The 19,148-nt window shown below is 41.4% G+C and overlaps 1 protein-coding gene across 8 annotated transcripts in view; it reads left to right on the forward strand.

Annotated features, from left to right (window-relative positions):
- Positions 1-19,148, forward strand: part of pard3bb (par-3 family cell polarity regulator beta b) — a 143,783-nt gene that overhangs the window by 68,784 nt on the left and 55,851 nt on the right. For all 8 annotated transcript variants that reach the window (XM_053876826.1, XM_053876827.1, XM_053876825.1 and 5 more), the window contains 5 exons: positions 167-211; positions 9,826-10,041; positions 11,367-11,595; positions 17,525-17,626; positions 17,907-18,254. In XM_053876826.1, coding sequence (XP_053732801.1) covers positions 167-211; positions 9,826-10,041; positions 11,367-11,595; positions 17,525-17,626; positions 17,907-18,254 — 940 coding nt within the window. The remainder of the gene's footprint in view (positions 1-166; positions 212-9,825; positions 10,042-11,366; positions 11,596-17,524; positions 17,627-17,906; positions 18,255-19,148) is intronic.

Genomic DNA, 19,148 nt, shown 5'->3' on the forward strand with positions numbered 1-19,148 from the left:
GAGGACGCTGCTGCTCCTCCGATGAATGAGAAATGAGTAATCTATTAAAACCAGACAAAGATCAGTAACGTGAGCGTTGGTCTGCACTTGCAGACACAGGAGGCGACAAACAAATATTAGTTTCTTCACTGTGCTTGAAAATATTCATTTTTGTTTTTCCTTTCAGTGGCTGATGAGAGCAACATCGGAGCTTTGGTTGGAAACAACTCAGGTACCAAAATTACACACTATCGATTAAATAAGAGGAAAAAAAGACAGTTTTGATAGAGTTGCTGCATCATCTGTTTTGTGTTGTGACTACACAAAAGAGAGCAACAACAGCAGAGTTGTTTAAATAGATCAGCGAGAGCTGGTCAGAATATTCATCAAAAACAGGTCAAGTTTTACTACGTACAAGTTATAAGTCAGAAAAAAGGTTTGATAATATTTGCTCTCGAGACATTTATTAAATGCACAGTTGGATCATGCACATTTCAAGCATCAGGTCATGTTAACCATTTTATACTGTTTTTGTGCTGCCATTTTTAAAAACAATGAACAATAATTACAGTATGACTTTTTGTAGGAACATACGATATCTTAACTATTGGAGTTATTTAGACTCACTTCCCTCAAACAAAAAAAGAGACCCAACTTTTATTTCAATTTTGCGGAATATGGAAATTAATGAGGAAATTAATAGTGTTTGATAAAACAAGGAGAGATGTTAAAAATGTACTGTATATACCACATTCCTGTCAGCAATTGTACCTTGTCTTATACAGTAACACTATTCTCCCTGAAGTGACAGAATACTAACAGAAAAGATACATCAAAAAGTCTGATAGAAATGTGAACATGATCCAAAGTTGTAGAGCAAATGAATCATGAACAGAATGTTGTAGCCTGTGTAGCCACCGGAAAAGTGCCCTTCAGGGTCAGAGATGGAGGAAATGCATTATACTTAAAAATCTCTCACCTAAGTTGCTGCCCACATCATAGCTTTTTTTTCCTTTTTAATATCCCCTCTTTGTGCTTTCAAGTCCCCCACATTTCATTTGCAGCTACTTGAATCTAAAAGTGCAGTCCACCACACATCTGATGCACTGTGTTCATTTTATTCTCCTGACCAGTTCCACAGTCGTGTCAACTGTCATGCAGGTAGTCTGTGCAAAAAGAATTTTATATGTGGTGTGTACAGCCGGAAAACATGTTTGAGACATTTTATTTCTAATGGTCTTCAGATGGTGGTCTATGGCAGTGTTTTTCAACCTTTTTTTTTTTAGCCACGGCGCACTTGGTTCATTGAAAAAATCCCGACGCGCACCACCAAAGGAACCTCGGCCCAAGTGCACTTGTGCTTAAACTCCTATAGAAAATCCCTATTAATTGTGATAAACTGCAGCTACTGACACTTGTTGTTATTTTGCCATGCTATTTGCAGAAACAAATTGCAGAAAATGTACAGTATTTGTTTCAATTGTCTCCAGACATGGGTGGGCAATGTGGCAAAATATATCATGATGTATTTATTTATTGAAACATGTTCTAATTGTTCATGATTTAATGTAGTCATATCGCCCCCCTTTATCTCCGGACAAATGAAGTGGAACTGGATCATTTCTCACGCCACACCGGTTGAAAAACGTTGACCCTTACTTACATACGCACATGTCAGATCACTCTTTATGGTTTGGATTGTCAGAAAGGAGTGCCAAACACAATTTTAAAAAATGGAACAGGTCAATTCCAAGTTAAATCTGCTCGTTTCTTTCCAATGACTATCCATCCATCCACCCAACATTGGAGCTGGGGAACAGCCAAGAGGACTTTCCTCGCCTCAAAATATTCTCCATCCCTCCTTGAGAATTCCAGAGGTGGAGGTGCTCCTTGGCTTCCTTCCAGTTGAACATACCCAGAATTCTTCACCAGTGAGAGACTGTGGAAGGATCCTGAGTATATCAATCCAATAACCATTCCTATATCTAACAAGTACGAGAGTCCTGTGACGACAAGCTCATAGTGGCCACTTGGATCCGAGCTCTATCTTTTGATGACTATGTAAGGTTGTCAACTGCAAGTGAGAATTGAAATGGACTCTGCCCTGTTATTCAAGAGTTTTGCCTTTCTTCTGTGCACTTTCTTGGCAAGGATGGACCATGTTTTCTTTCTGTTGACCACTTGGCCTACCTGGTATTGAAGAACCCAAGATACTTGAATACTTTCTACTGGGATTGAGCACAGTTCCTAATCGAGAATGTGCTTCCACCCATCATCAACTGATGACTAGAAATTCATCCTTAGAAATTGGAAAATTGACCAGTGGCCTTTCATATTAAATAGATATTTATCTTATGATAAGCCTGGTTATAACAACACTGTAACAGTGTGAGTGACTTTGTTACCATCCCAGTTTTGTATAATTTGATATTTGACACACTTCTACCTTAGACACAGTCTGAACTGCGTGAGTGATGTCAAGGATGGGTGAGGCCTTAAGTGTGGGAGGTCAGAAAAAAAACAGTTCTGAGAATTCTTTATTTAAATTTTGAGTCACATGTTATTTTCCCTCCGGAGCCCACAAAAATCCTGGCGCGGCTTTACCACAGAAAGTCTTAATCATTTAGTGGGAAACGCAGTGTAATACTATCATGCAGCGCACGGAAACAAGAGAAATGTGTGCGTACTGTCACACTTTATTGTTTTAATAAAGTGAATCTTTTCCTGGCTCCACCAGTTAGCAGTGTAGCAACGGGGACCAAACAGAATTCAACGGTCCATATTATTTGCAACTGCAGACTGATTCTTTCCTCAAGCAATATAAAGTAGGACACTACAATCAAACACTTGCACTGAAGGAAAATTGCTGATGGGACATAAAGCAAATGGTTGCAGCTGTGTTTCTTTCCCCATCTTTTTCCCTTTGTTGCCAGGGACTGCCCAGAGCTCTCTGTGAGGGAATCTGTATCACTATATCAAAGTTGTTTCCCCTCTTAAGAACAGGAGCCAGCACTGCATTAAAAAGGAATAATTAAACTCTCTTAAAACTCTCTGGAAGGAGGGGGAATTGTGACCCTGCTTTGTCTGAAGGTATAAGGTATGTATAGAAAACGTTCTCTGCAAAACTTATCCCACCAAAACAGGCAGCAGCTCAGTCGCATCATTTGTTTTCTGATGATTTGCTCTGTCACACAAACACTAAAAGAGAGCCTGTACAGACCATAGCCAGTTCAAAGGTCAGAGTTACTGTTACTGATCTGAAAGACTACGTACACCTTCATCTTTAAAGGTGCTGTAGGTAGCTTTGGGAAATGATTGACTTGACAGTAAGGCTGGGTCTCTTCCCACAAAAAATTATTAATTTGGTTGCGCACCTACCTGGGAGGGCAGCTTAAGACTGAGAAAGTCCCATTTGCTTTCTGCATATGCTTAACCATACAATCTGCTGGAAAAGCTTCTTCCTGTTTAATGGCTTGCATCCTTTTTCTTGCTATGCCTACAGGCATCTAAGCCACGCCCCCTCACTGAGCAGGCCTGTTTTTGGTTAACATTTTTCAAACTTGATGATGGGCAGAGGCCTATTTTAACAGATCACTTGAATGAAGGCTATCTAATCTAATGTGGTCTAATCTAATTTCAAATTATATTAGAATTATTCATAAACAACACCAAAATATTATTATTATTACTATTATTATTATTATTACTATTATTGTTGTTGTTGTTGTTGTTATTATTATTATTTCAATATTGCAAAAGGATGGGCACTCTCTCTATATTGTAATATCTCTATTGATGATATATGTGTGTTGTAAGAATGTTGAATTATGTCCTTATGCTGAAGTCGTTTACCCCCAAATATTAATTGGAGCGAAAAAAAAACCCCAAAAACATAACAATAAACACTGGGTCAGAAAACTGCTGCTTTTTAGTTCATCTACAAATTTGACTCAAATTAAAAATCACCCACCAAAAAGTCATGGAATGGCATTTGTCAAAGATTTTCGTCTTTTAAAAACCACTTTATATTGTGCAACAAATGTGTCTTTTTGTATGTTATATTTCACAATTTGTATATTAGTGTTAGGTTGACCTGATCTGGCATACAGTGCCACATTGTTTTCCTCCACTCCTTTCTTTCTGGCTCATTCTTTCGTCACTCACTCTTGGTCTTCCTGCCAACACCATTCAAGCTTAGAGACTGACAAACAGACACAGCAGCTTAGAAGGAACATCATCTCTCTGAGAATGTGTGTGCATGTGTTGCTGAGGGAGAGTGGTGCACTATTGTCTGAATCACTCCCCAGTGCAACTCTGACTTTGATGACAGTCACACACAGCCAACACTGCCAGCAGCGAGTCTATTGAGAGCCTCGTCTCTGTGTATCCCTCTCTGCTGCCGCGATTGTTTCCCTCTTTTCTTCTTATCTCTGTTTTTTCCTCGACTTTCCCTTGTTCTCCATTGTTTCCTTGCCTTTCCAGCTTTGCAGACTTTACAGCGGATTTAACCTGAAAGCCACCTTGTTAGGCTGACATGGATTGATGTTTGGATTTGTCACGGGGAGAATAGTATTTCTTTTTATGTGTGTTTGTGTTTACCGGTAAGCCTTTGTGTATTGAAAGCCCTTTGACCTGGTCCCATCGTTCCTCATGAGCCACTGAAAGTGAGCAGTAATCAGTAGATGGTCAGCGCTGTCTTTCCCTGCTGCTGTGGCCATTTATCTCAATCAGACTTTGCACTCTTATCAATGACATGTGCTGCATGGGAGATTATATGACGCTTAAGGCAGAGGCAGAACAAGACGGGGACCATTTGTTCTTGTCTTAAGATAATCAGTTATATTCGATATGATGGATTCATTTAAGAGAGTTTGCAGTCTTGCTTTTGAAAGTGAGGCATCTGTCTCGGCCAGATATAGATCTGTAAATAAATACCGCTGAGGAGCCACAGCTTCTTGTATATCCTTCTTTTAGTTTCAGACAGTTGGAGTGCTGTGGGTGAGGCCAGTGGAAAACTTTTTTGCTTTTCCTTTTTGATGTATCGCAATTTCACAACGGTATATCACAACACTTTTTGTTTTTCAATTAATTCCAAGAACTTGGGAATTCATGGTAATACATTTTGTTTACAGGCGATTAACAGGAGTTACATCAAAATTTTCAAAGTTGAGGTTTGGCTCTTCATCGGGAACTTAAATATAGTTAAGGAAAGTATATTTTAGCATAATCATGACTAAAACAAACTGATGCTATTAAGATACACTTGACTCTTCATGGCATTCCTCAATCACATGCACAGAGTACATTGCTTCCTGCCAGGCTATTTCCTCCACACCCCGACAGATACTGTACATACCTCCATCACATGCACCGAGGCTTTATGCAACACTGGACAACACTCTCATGCCTGAAGCAGAAACAACATTGAAGGCACAGATTGTCTTAGTTTGTCAACTAAAAAAAAGGGTAATGATAGAATAGGGAAACATATGTGTTAAATGTTTAAATAGTAGTGATGCAATGGATCACCACTAATCCATGATCCTTATGGACGGCTCTCCACGCACATCAAGTTGTGTGTGTTCTTGTAAAGACTGCACGACAGTGGAAATAGATTGACCATCCATTTGAAGCCGCACGCTGTGGTGTTTCAGCGACAGGACTGTGACAGCCAAGATGGAGGGTGCCCAACAACCATCATCACTGCGGCAGTTAAGCCGCCTTTTGCCGGAGAATTCAACTGCGCTAGAGCTATCACGCATTCCAAGTGAAGTTCATTGATAAACACTGAGGTCCATATTCAAATGGTGTCTTGACACTGTGAGGAGCAGTGGATATTCCTCAGTGTAGAGGTAGCACTCTGCACACACACACTACAGACTTCAAAGTCAACAGTACCTTGAAGGCAGGCCTGACTGGATCTGGCAGAGGCTGAGTGGAAGATCATAAACATGTTTAAACAACGTGTCGTGCCTTATTTTGCGCTTCAATATGTACAATATTACAAACACAAAGAAGGCCTTCTATTTTTTTTGGTGGTCCAGAAACTTTTCAGAAATTATTACACTCCTTTGCAACCCTATTTTTGACCAATGTGTTTCTGACATGACTGCCACAAAATCAGCATTATGACAGGATACATGCAGCTTCCATTATTGTGAGAATCCTAATTCCCATGTATGTGTCAATGCAAGGATTTTGCTTTGGTGATGGCCACAGAAGACATCCAGGAAAGTGCAGAAAATCGTTACCTGTATGTATGTGACTGATGAGTTAGATTACCGCTCACACAGGCTTTGCCATCAGTCTCTCTTCTGAGGTTCTGCCTAGGAGCCCAGGGGATGGTACAGGACTGCCCTCCTGTAAATTTGCTTCTTTCACTCTGCACAGCTTCCGTGCAAACTCTGCAACTGAGGAGGTCCAGTGCTTGGAAGGCCAGCAGTGGCAAGTCTGCCTGGATCAGTCATTGTACTTTTGTACTTTTGTGGAACCATGCTATTTTCACAAAGGTGCCTGAGATGGGGAGTGGTGTCATTGGAGTCTACACAAATGTAAAGTGGTCAGTTAACATTGGAATGTCTTTTTTTCTTTGGGCTCATGAATTTGGTTCTTTGCCAGCTCAGATAATTTGTAATGGGTGGTGTCATCTTCAATGACATCTATCCAAGTGACCAGTCACCAGGTCTTCCGATCAACTCCCCTGCATCTGTCTTAAACCAACGCTTTGACCTGAGCTGCTGGTTTGTTGCTGCCATGAAGAAAACGAAACTGTGATCATGTAGATGGCCTGGACACACAGGGCCAAAGCAGGAGATTTTTTTGTTATTTTGTTTTAATTTCATGAACGAGAGAAATGAGCAGTGGTTTTATCTTTTCTGTTTTCCGTGCCATAAAATTGCAGTGGCCAAAAAAACATCTATATAGACCCAATTGATTAAGGTATTAAATTCCTCTCATTTACTGTGTCTACATCATAATGCATGGGCAAAAAAGCTTTATTTTTTTACTCACTTCACTGTTGTGTGAGGTGTTGTCCCCGTCGTTGTGTTTGTGCATCATCTAAGTGTGTTCTCTGCGCCAATCCTGTTTGCTCATATCATTTTCAGCAAACCACTTTGTCACTTGTCATCATCGTCATCCCTCTTTCTTTCTCCCTCGCTCCCTAAAAGCAGCTTAATTCCATCATCTTGAAGTTGGACAGCAGTAATTACATTTGTGACACAAATCCTGCTTCCCACAGCATTATACTTTATTGGCAGAACCAAAAGTGGGCTTGTGTGTGCTTTTATAGGCGCATGCTCCGTGTTAAGTCCCTGTGAGCCTGACACCATTAAACTTCATAATCGTGTTTATTTTCTTATTTCATTCAACCCTTTGCAGAAAAACTAGCTTTGATTTAGAGGTCAGAGACGTGGTCTATGGTTCTTTCTAATTTTCTTTCTTGCTCATATTGATATGCATATGCTCACCAGTGTGAGGAAGATCTTTCACAAAACCCTCTTAATACTTGATTCTTTTAAGTGCCATATGAAAAAGATCCATACTATATGGACCAAAACCCAAGGCTTCATCTTGGACTCTTGGAAAGTGGAATGAATGTGCATAGATCAAGGAAGTTGCCTGTCCAATGCATAGGAAGATCCTGGGTAGGGTGCCATACTATGTAGCCACGTTGGTTGACTTGTGCTGGTGTGTGGTGCTTGTTGGTAAAGTTGTGCAGTGGACAGCCACTGGAAGGGACCTTAAGACATAGTTCAGTACAAAACCAGCTCCCTAAGGAATGTGCAGGGTTGATGAGGAGGACAAAGGAGGCCAGATCCGGATGTCGCTCTCTAGAACTCATGTGTTATTTGATCTCTGAGGTGACCAAGTTGCAAACACAGAATGGGCCCTATTCAGACTACATCCTGACCTGTAAAGGAGAGGTGTTAAAACAGGTAAATTCAATGACCATCTAGGTTGATGAGTGTTCCACCTTTCAGCAAATCAAACGTGTTCCTACAGTATCATGATGCAGTCAGTCCAGATTGGAAAGGTTTCTGTGGTCACCTCTGGCTGGTGTTGTCAATTTCCCAGAGGAAGAGTGTGATCGTGAAACACCTTGTGCCTGTAGTGGTTGTGCTTTGGTGGACAGCGGTCTTATGAAGACAAACACTAAGGAGTGTTGCCACTAGTCACATGATGACTGTTGCGTGAGGTGGTCACGACTACACCATTGGAGTTATCATGACAAGAAGTAGAAGCCTGTTGATCTTGAACGCACTGATCCAATACGGTTTCTTTATTACGTGCATCACGTTTCTAAGAAATTGAAAGTCACCACTTCAATTTCTTAGCCACTTCAATCCTATCCCTGATCTATTCTAAGGTCCTTTGTCGATGAAATGTCCTGGAGTGCTACTTACAGTGTACTACAGTGTCCATACTAAATTTGCTTGGTATTACTGAAACTGCTTCAGTATAGAAGTGAATGTATGCTTGGCAGTTTTTGTTTGAAGCACGGCTCACTCTGGCCTCTGTCCGTCTTCTCACCCTGCAGAACACTTACATTATGCATGTGCATACATCCCCAGTGTGCTATTACTCTTCAGGTGCACGTCTGTGTGTGTGTGTTTGCTTAATGGTTGTTTAAATAGATGTGGAAGTCACATCAGCCATCTCATCTCTGCTCCGATGACAACACACACACACTCACACGTACGCACACACACAAAGTTGGAGCAGCCATGTGTATTGGGAATCATTAGCTAAAGTGATTCTGCTTTAGCTATCATGAATCACAGTGGCATCGTATTGACAAGAAAGAGCCAGCAAGGAATCCAAAATACGTGAGCGTGTGCGTTTGAGTGTGTGTGTGCATCTGCGTATGTGTGATGTATTTTGTGCTGGCATGAAGCCCAGCATCCTCCCTTCTTCCCTTTTCTCCACTATGCTCTCCCCCGGGGGGAAACTTGATTTGCTCCCTCCCTGCTGTCGTCCCTTGTGTCCCTGTTTTACCCGCCATCATGATGAAGATGCCAAATGGTGCTAAACCAAACTAGGAGGCCACACACCTTCGTATGCCTACTGTTTTATTTTCACAGTCACTCTACTGTAAGTACCATAAATCTCTCTGGGCTCCAAACTGAACCTGGACCAACACCCGCCAGCAAATCAGTAGCTTTGCAGCAGTGTAGCAGCAACAGTGTACGTAGAACAGTACTAGTTGTACATGACATGCAAGGTTATGGCTGGCTATATATACACTTGCTAACGGTGTTTACTGGAGGTAATGGGTCCCACTACAGCAAGTCTGATATTCTCTCTCTGGAATGCTCCGGTTGTTGCTTTCATACAGTCATCATTCATCATCCCTTCCACTGCAGCCCTCCTTCCCTCAGTAATATCTTCTACAGAATACTTGAAATGATGGATGGACAACTGGTAGCACCCCATCAGACAAAACAATACCATAGTTAGCTCTGCTGATCTTACTCATGTGACGAGACAGACTTCTCATCGATGAACTTCGGAAAGGCTTTTTGTTTTTGTGTTTTTGCTTGTGTTTTGTTTTCATCTAATGTGGAAACTTTTCCTCTCCATAGGAAAAATAAAAAACTTTTCACTGCAACTCGATATGCATGTGTATGTTCATAAAGAGTAGAGACGTTTTGCTCTTAAGCTCCATGGCGTTAACTTTAAATCAACCTCCATCGATCGCAAAATTAAACCCACATCACATTTCCATGAGTATTATTTTAGTAACTGTAAGTCATTCTTTTATGTATTTACTTATTTTAAATGTGTCTGTCCCATTGTTGCTTCTGTCTTTTCATAGTCACCAAGTTTTGCTTCAATCTCTGCCAGCTCTATTGTCTCCAGAGGGAATTGGTCCCACTCTTGGTCTGAAGAAGTCTTGTTCACTGGAGAGTCTGCAGACTGCCATTTCAGAGGTGAACAAAATAAACGAAGTCCTTCCCTTCCACCGCCCTCGTCCTAACATGGTCAGAGGAAGAGGATGCAACGAGAGTTTCAGGGCCGCCATTGACAAATCCTATGATGGCCCGCCTGAGGACGATGATGGTAAGTGACGCGTCTCTGTTCATTGATTCTCTGCTGTAAAACACGCCCATTTCCCAAGCTCAGCTGCATCACATTGTGAGTCATTTTATGTGGATACCACATTTGAGATAGAAAATAGTCTGCCAACATGACCTCTAATTCCAAAGCAAACTTAATAACACTGTTGACACATCATATTACCATTTTCCCTCCAGTGGGGTTTAGGAGCCAGCGTGGCAGGCAGCCCTCCGCTGCAATATATGATCCGTCTTGAGTCGTGATGTTGCTTTAAATATTAATACAGGAGCTAAATGGTCGACTCTCAGTTTGTTTCCCTGCGAGGTGCAGTGCAATTCCCAGCTGTGTTATTAGCAGCAAACTCTTATCAGTCACCACCAGAGTAATGAGTCGGGCTGCTTCAGATCACCACAGTACACGCTGGCGAGGACTAATAAGACACGTCAACACCACTCACACGCATCCACTGGCCTCATCTGTCAAAATCACGTCGAATGTTAAACACTGAGATCGCAGCTGTTAATTGACGGAGTGCACTTTGAAATGCCCTCCAGTTCTTCCTTCCAGTGTCAAGTGGCGAGTCAGTATTTGTCTGGCTTTGATTTTAAAATGAGTGTCTGTAAAGTGTTGTGTCAGATGGGTGTCATCATTTTATGGTGAGGCCTGAATTTTACTATAATTTTGATGACATGATTTAACTTGACAAACAAACGCATGAGGAAAACAGTCCGTCCTCCTATCTAGGTGGCATCACTTTTTAGGACACGTCCAGCTGTGAACACAAGTACGAATAAATGGAGCTCGATCTTCTAGGAAACTTTGTAATTAATGTTGAAGTGAATCTCCACACCAAGTACAATCTTCATTATAGGAACTAATTTGATTTTATTGGATAATATAATATGACAAGTGGCTTGTGCTCAGTTTCATTGTTATTCTGTAGCAGGTCTGCAGTCTGTCGGGAGGTAATGAAGCGTCACTGTTACACTTTGAAAATGTTCCTTTTGGCTTCCAGTTAATTAAATCCCTTTAAAGTTTATAAGCCCAGTGTAGACTAGACCAGAGGCACACTCTCTACCCTACCTGAGCTAATATATGAAATAGAGTCTATCTCAATCTGTATCCTGATTTGTTGTGTGTGTCTCTCTGGAAGATGATGATGAACAATCTCTGCATACCTTAAGCCACAATGGCCCTGTTAATTGGACAGAGACGAGCTGTATTAAATATGGCAGAGGGTGAAAGAAGCCAAAGCTCCTGTCATGTTTTGTCTTATCACAGCAGTGACATCAGAGGAAGCTTAATTTTCCTCCATCTCCTCCCTCCAGATGAAGGTTCAGAGCACAGCTCGGGCCGGGACACGCCTGCAAGCGGCTCATCCCGCCAGGGCGCGGGAGAACACAGGGATGAGAAGAGCAAAAAAGACATGAAGAAGAAAGCCAAAACAAAGAAGAAGGACAAGAACAAAGTGAAAGCGAAAGAGAAGGAGAAGAAGAAAGCAGACGACTTGGAAGACAATGAAAAGAAGAGCAAGAAAATTGGCTTCGGCCTGTTAAGGTGGGTCTTAGGTGGAGCTCCTCACAGGTTCATGTCATGGTCAACATAAGAGACTCCTGCTCTTCCATTGTGGAGGGGGGCAACGTATATTAAACTGGTTTACTAATTATGAATCATTTATTCACCTACCTTCGAAACCATCTCTACTCTGTGCAAAATAGATCGGATTAGATTAGATTGTGATGAAATGAAATAAACATGTAGGTGAGACATGTTACTGTCGCACATTCATTTTTGTTGCATTTGCTAAGTGCAAGTGTATACGACACAAACCTAAACAAGTCAAAAGTTTGGACTCACCGTCTGATTCAGTGTCTTTTTTTGAAACTTCACTACTTCCTAAATTAAGGATATATACTGAAGACATCACAGATATGAAGCAGTATATATGGGAATATGTAGCAAAGGAAAATAAAAGAAAGAAAAAACCCATCCTCACTCCTATGGCGTAATATATTGGCCTGGGGAAAGTGAACTTTTTCGTCCAGTACTGACGGCTGCCTTCAGCGTTGCATGTTGATGCATTAGGTTTTCCATTGAAGCACATGTTTGGCCTTCCTCTGTATATCCTGACACCATGGGATGGCACTCGTTCTGCCTGTAACAAAGCGTCAATTGCTTTTTAAAAACACTCAAATGGTCGTGTATTTCAGTCACGGTGACATCCTGCATGGCACCATCAGAGGTGGCGACCAATGTAAATCACTAAAGAGAGTTGCGGAATGTCCCCCTGCTCCCTTTATGATGTAATCGCCTGCTGGAACACCATTTAGGATGACTACTGCATGAAGCTCAGGAATGCCAAAGGTGTGCAAAACAGAAATCAAAGTAAAGAGTTTCTAGTTAGAAGTATCTAAAATATCAAACATGTTTTGAGTAATTTCACACTTGTTTATTTTTTTAATCAGTGGTGGCACAGCCAAAAAAACCCAATGAAATTGAAAGCAGCCAATAAAGGTATGATAGAGAAACAATAACTCAGAGTGGACAGTTTTGACGTTCACTGAATTGGTGAAAAGGAAAATGTTTCTAATCATCTGGCCGGCCAGAATGTGTGACTTGAGTTCCGCAAGCAATGGACTTCAGTCATTATGATGTTTTTTTCTTTTTCTTTGAAAACGTGCGTGGTGCATTGTGTTGATGATGTTTCCACTTTGTTTCAGTAGGTTTTTACACATAAGAGTGAATCTTTAAAGAGAGATCCGGCGTCCACCAGGCTTGTTATCATGTAGTGGAGACCTTGGCTTTAATGCATTCAGTGAGAACCTTCAGTGTAAATAGTCATGAAATCATAAAAATAAAGAGAAACCATTTAATGAGGAGGTGTGTCCAAACCTTCAAGTGGTAGTCCATAATGAACATCTAACATTAAGTTTTAACTCTGGAAAAACTCTTTGTTGGAAGTGTAAAAACGTGCAAAATACTGAGTACTTTTGTTGAAAGTTCCCAAAATATCACAGAGAAATAAGTGCCTGCATTCATCTGCTTATCTGGAATTCACCTCACTGTGTTCGCGTCCAAGTTTATTTTATCCTCACGGAGTACAATCATGTGCTCTTTGACACACAAAGACGCCTCTGAGAGTGTTGGCCCAATTTTGTTAAGAGGGGCTTAAAATGATCTGTGGGAACTATTTGGTGTGATTAACTTAAATGCGACATATTCCAGCTTGAAGGGGTCATAGGTTCTGCGATGTGTGAAAGACGGCGAGTGTTTTCCGCAACAATTTCTGCCTTCTACCCTCATCTGTACCAAAAGTAAAGCCTTGTCGTACACAGTGGTTGTTGTAAAATTGGAGTTTCAGTGGCATACAGGCGGCTTCATGCTCTGCACATCTGCACGTTGTAGTTAATGCTTTAATACACTTAAAATAAATGCTAAAATATAAATCTTGTAATCTATTACCCTGTTTGAAAAATCTAATCGGCTTATGCGTCTGTATTCAGTTTGGTCTCAGCCTTGGTCTCGCCCCCTTGTTGGTCTTGGTTGGGAGTTTGATTTGATGAACATGGGGTTATTGTTCTACTACTGTGAGGCAAGGTTTATTTTCACTCCCAGATTATGTCTGTGACACACCTCTCTTGTAAACTCAAATTGAGTCTAGTGCGTTTTTGGAATGCTGTAATTTTACTTGGTGAAAAACATATACATGTGGGCTCTCGCAGTATATTCTGAGAAGGTGGGCAGCTACAGTGGGAGCCACAAGGAAACACGTCTGTTCATGCACAATGCCTTCACAACACCGACCGCGGAGCTGATATGACTTTGACTTTGTAATCCAGAGGGGTCTCTGGCATTGGAATGATTTCAAAATAATGTCACGTGTATCTGAGTGGTTATATGTTTTGGGGCAGCAGCGTGTGTGTGTGAGTGAGTAACGGAGGGTGAAAGATGGCATCACAATGTCATTAATATTGATGAGATCAAACAGGAACGGTCTCAGAGTCAGATGGTTGTTGTAAAGCTGCCACATGGTTACTGCAAATCATCCGCATGTGTCTCTGCACTCCGCTGTCTTCCCGCCCGCATGCACTCGACAGTCACCCTTTTCAAAATTTAAATGTTTTATTGTCAGGACCATTATCTCGGTGGGGCCCGTCAGGACTCAGTGGCTCCCTGCTGAGGTCTATTATTGTTGGACATTCTGGCCTGTCTGCAGCAGTAACGACTGAAGCCTGGGTTGCACTGACTCAAATCAATCATTTACAAAATGTTTCCAAATTAAACATCGATTCAGACTACCACTTCTTTCATTCGTGTTGTGGCTATAACTGTCTCATTCGGATTTAGTCGGAGGAACTCATTTTCCTTCATCTTTTCCACAGTCTCATTTCGCCACTCTTGGCGACTGAAATGTCACTTTCGCTCGACTAGAAGAACAGATCAGGCTTCTTTAAATGTTTTTTGTATCAAGAAAAGACTGAAAGATATTGTGCAATATGGTCTGGTGTTTCACATTCCATGGATGTGAAAATGTGCTCTTAACATGGCAAGTATTCTCGGGACGCTGTTCTCTTCTTGCTGTCGGCTTTGTTGCTATTTGCAGTGTTGTGTCTTATTGACAGGAATGAGGGGTTAACTCAGAGATAATAATACATAGCTTCCTCTGACCGGACATTGTCTGTTATTGTTTGATAATTAGAGAGCACAGGCATGAAAGTGATGGTGAACTCGCCGGCTGCCGATCAAACATGGTGACAGGAAGGCAGGAGGGTGTCACTGACTGATGATACGCCTGCCAATCAACACGTCCCACTTGTGTGTCTGCGGCAGTGTGCATGTGCTTCACTGTGTTTGCGTGGTTATTGCTGTCAATCACCCACTCCCACTGGGGACCGTTTGCCAACCATAGCGAATGGAGGTGTGTTTCAAACTTGTGGGACGGACAGCAGCTACAATAGAGTGAATAGGTGACGTGCGAGTCACAGATGTTGCCGCCTTTTTCCTGCTAATTTGTTGTTTTAATCCTCACGGGACAGAGCAGAACCATGGATGCTAACCACATGAACCAGGCACTCGTGATATTGAAATCTGTCTTGTAAGGGGCAAATGAAGGTATTGGATCTATACCTTCATCTTGGTTTTTTGGGGAGAAATTTCCCCACTATTAAAACAAACATTGATCACGTAACATACAAATGTGTTTTTTAACTACTTTTTTGCTATCAATTTTTGCTGTCAGTTACAAGCCTACCGTTGGTTTAAGGGGTGACACTGGGCCGTCATTCTGAACCATTTAGTTATTTATTTTTAACTAGACCTAAGCAATAACCATCCTGCTCGCATATTCCTCATTAGATTGCCGTCACTTGTAAATGACTAGCCCCACGCTTCTCTACACAACATGGTGTGAGGTCATGAATATTCACAGGTTGTTCTGTTCCCACTAATGAGAATCCAAACTGGCAGCTAATCAGATGTTCCACTGCTGATGAAGCAAGGGCCAACCTGGGAGTCATGAGGGTTGTTATGAACGTTCTGGTGATGTTTCTCAGATATTTGGACACAGGTCTGTGCATTTTTTTAGACACAGGTCTGTGCCTCAAGATCACATTCATTGAGCTCACTGGACTGTGGAGACATGTTGAATGTCTGTGTTGGCAGATGTATGTGACCAGCGTCACAGTGGGAAGCTGTTCTCAATGTAATCGTAGTCATTCTGAGAATCTGTCCCCTGCAGAGAAAACACAGACATGCTCTGAAGGGAAGCGGTGGGAGGAATACATCAGAAATTGATGATCCTTTCACACAAACCTTTGAGTTCAAATGTGGCCCTCCACGACAAATGTGCATCAAGTCACGAGGCAAATCTTTCACGATATGCTTGTGTGACCAGACATGTGTCCAGGATTTTGATTTTGAATATGTTGAGAAACCCACATTTAATGGTTTGTATTTATAGATTGTTGCTGTCGCTGTTCTCTGCGTGTGCATTTTCTGTAAAACCAATGTCATTTTAGGTGACGCAAGGTTAAGGAAGGCCACAACGAGGCCACTTTAGATGGTGTGCAGTATGTACTGTTTTACGGCTGTCAATGGAGTCACGTTTTTTGTTGTTTGTTTGCCTTTGAAGGAAAAGATGCGTAATCTAGGAAGCATCAGTGTGATGACAAATAATACATCCATGCATATGTACCATATAACTAAGTACCAAAATGATTTATCATTATTATTATATATATATAATATATATAATAGTAGTCCACAAAACTTGTCCCTTTGCTACAATATCTTTCTGGATCCGGAACACCACCGATAAGTTGTCATGTGATCCTTGCCCCAATATCAACATTTCATGAAGGTCTTGAGCAAAGGGAAAGAAAGAAGGAAATGTATTACATTAAAAAAAATGTTTTTTTTATGTGTTTTGCAAAAGTGAGAGACAATGTTTAACATCATCAAATGTATTGAAGCATTTTGGAAATGAAAGATAGTATAACGTAGTATTTAATCAGTTGCATGAATACTGCATACAAAGTGAAATGATTGAAAAATGCTTTGGACTAAATGGTCAACACACAAGAATCGTTTATATATGGCCCGATCACTTTACTCGCCACATTTTTTGCATTTTGCATACTATTTCTCTTGCGATCCGACACAAGACACAACACAGCTCCCAAATATTCCCTTAAAAGTAGCTATATTTCAAAACACAAAGTGACAATACTCGATGTGAAGACTCCCTTGTGAATAAACATTTTCACAAGGCGTAATAAACTTCGTCACCACAACGGAATGTGTACATGTGTACATCTGCCTGCATGTGTGTATGCTTGGCTGTCTCCCCCTCAGCATAATGACCTGATGTCGGTGTCCATTACTGCGTCCTGTTTTGCTGAATGCACTTGATGCTGACCAGAGTATCGACTTACGCGGTTATTGATATGAGTCCATTTTTAAAAAGAGGCCTCTCATTCAATTAAGTGCTCGATATCCATTTATTGACATCTGGCCTGTCAGAATATTTACTTATCTTGCCACTTCATGCACATTTTTTTCTCTTCTCTCCACTGTAGGACAGCTTAAAGTGTATTTGTTGTGGTGATGAAAGCAAGGTCTTTCAATTTTGGATTGTTTATTAAGAGACTCGTCTGTCATCAACTTTATGCTCCACGTATCAGTCTGTCTGTGTGACAGTTACTTGTGTGTGTGTTTGTGTTTATATATATATGAACAGGACTAAGCGGTGGTTTATTGATGATGTGTATGTATATGATATGGTTTTTTTTGTTTTTTTTAAGAAAAAAATGCTTCAATTCAATTTTCGATAAATCTATGTGTGGCTGATGTAAGGAGGTTTTGGTTCGAGATTTGTTCTAACAAAAACAGTGAAGTGTCTTTGTAAATTTGTGATGTCTGCACTTTTTCATAGCATTCTCTCTCTCTCATCTAATACCCGTCTGTCTATTTGGGACTTTTTCTGCAGATTTGGCAAAAGAAAAGAGGAGAAGAAGGCAGCTTTGCAGAGACAAAAGTCAGACGTTCTCAGCGATGTGGATCTGGAGAAGATGAAAGAGGAGAGAGAGAGGTGGCCAAGTTTGCTTAAAAAATTAACAAGATTTTACGCCATCAAGTTTTTTTTCTTTTGCTCAATAGATTTCTTGATTGCAGACAATGGTAAAAAAAGGAATCAGATGGGAAACACTTCATTAACGTCTTTGTCATTCCATGATAGCTCTTCAGGTTCATTCTTCTACAATCTTGTGCTTGTTCTGGTGTTCTTTGTGTGCCACCGCAATTTAGACAAACACTTTTGCGCTTGTGAAAGTCTATTTAAAGATGTTTATTCTCTTAACACCCTCTGGCAGAATCGAACTGGGACATCCTGAGCTTCAAGATCACCTGCAGGGTGGAGGCGCTGCTCCGCCATTTCCTGACGTGGAGGACGATGAAAGTGATCCAAACTATGCCCGGATACAGTCCTTTAAGGGCCGCAGCACGGCCCCGCCTGCGCCACTGTCACCTCACTCTCCCCCCTACAGTACAGTCCAGCGTCCTCAGAACCCCTCCCCCCAAGGCCCTTCAAATTTTCATCCACTTCATGCTAATGATGCCACCGCAGCAGAAGACCACTTAGACCGGCTTTACGCCAAAGTCAACAAACCCAGAGCAGCTGGGACCACGTCTCCTCCGGTGCCTGCTGCTTCCAATGAGAGGTGAGGAGGCCCACTGTCTGTTCATGTCATTGTTCGGCTTTGCGGAGCATCTATGTCTCTTAGAATAAACAGCAAATGATACAGTACAGTACTACGAGAGCATCTGTGATAGCCCTGCCCCCACCCTACCACTCGACTTATTCTTACCAGCAAGGTTGAGCCTGAAGCACTGTTAGCATTAATCTACAGTGTAATTGTACTTAATAACTTCTGTGTACCATACCCATAAATCCTGCCTTTGTCGCTTTACTAACTAACTAAATGTATGTTACACCTTGCTGCAGCTGCACACCCTTCCCGCTAATAGCTCAACATGTTTCTTGCTGAGGCGCTGTGTTTTCCTTTTCTTCCGTGGGATCATGCTGCTGCCTAAATCAGGCTTTTCATGCCATAGAGCAGCTTGTGTGTGTCTGTCTCCCGAAAACACGCGCAGATACACGCTGAGACAAACAAAGGAAAGGTGGAATTGTTTGTGCTTGTGTGCAGCCACAGCGCTTTTGCACACCGTGTCTGAGCATGTAACGGCAGAAGATGATGCGACTTGATGGACAGTTCCAGGTCTCATACAGACATTTTCTCTCTGCTTCAAATTTGCTGTTTCTTACATATAAATAGTCCTGGAATATGTGAAGTCAGGAGTGTTTGGCCTTACATTTGTGAATGAGGTATTTGGGACAAAAACATGAGACGCAATATAATGCGTTCATTACAGAGTTGATATGGGTTTAAGTTGTATTACATTCTTATTTTACATACAGTATAAAATAAGTTGTATGAAATCTGACCTGTGGGATCCAATCAGATGCAGAAGCCACTCTGTGAGTTTTGGTGTTCTTTGGATGATACATTCATTAACATGGGCTATGAAATAAAACCTTCATCTCATCAAGATCA

The sequence above is a fragment of the Synchiropus splendidus genome, chromosome 10 (assembly GCF_027744825.2).
Source record: "Synchiropus splendidus isolate RoL2022-P1 chromosome 10, RoL_Sspl_1.0, whole genome shotgun sequence".
Taxonomy (NCBI): Eukaryota; Metazoa; Chordata; class Actinopteri; order Syngnathiformes; family Callionymidae; genus Synchiropus; species Synchiropus splendidus.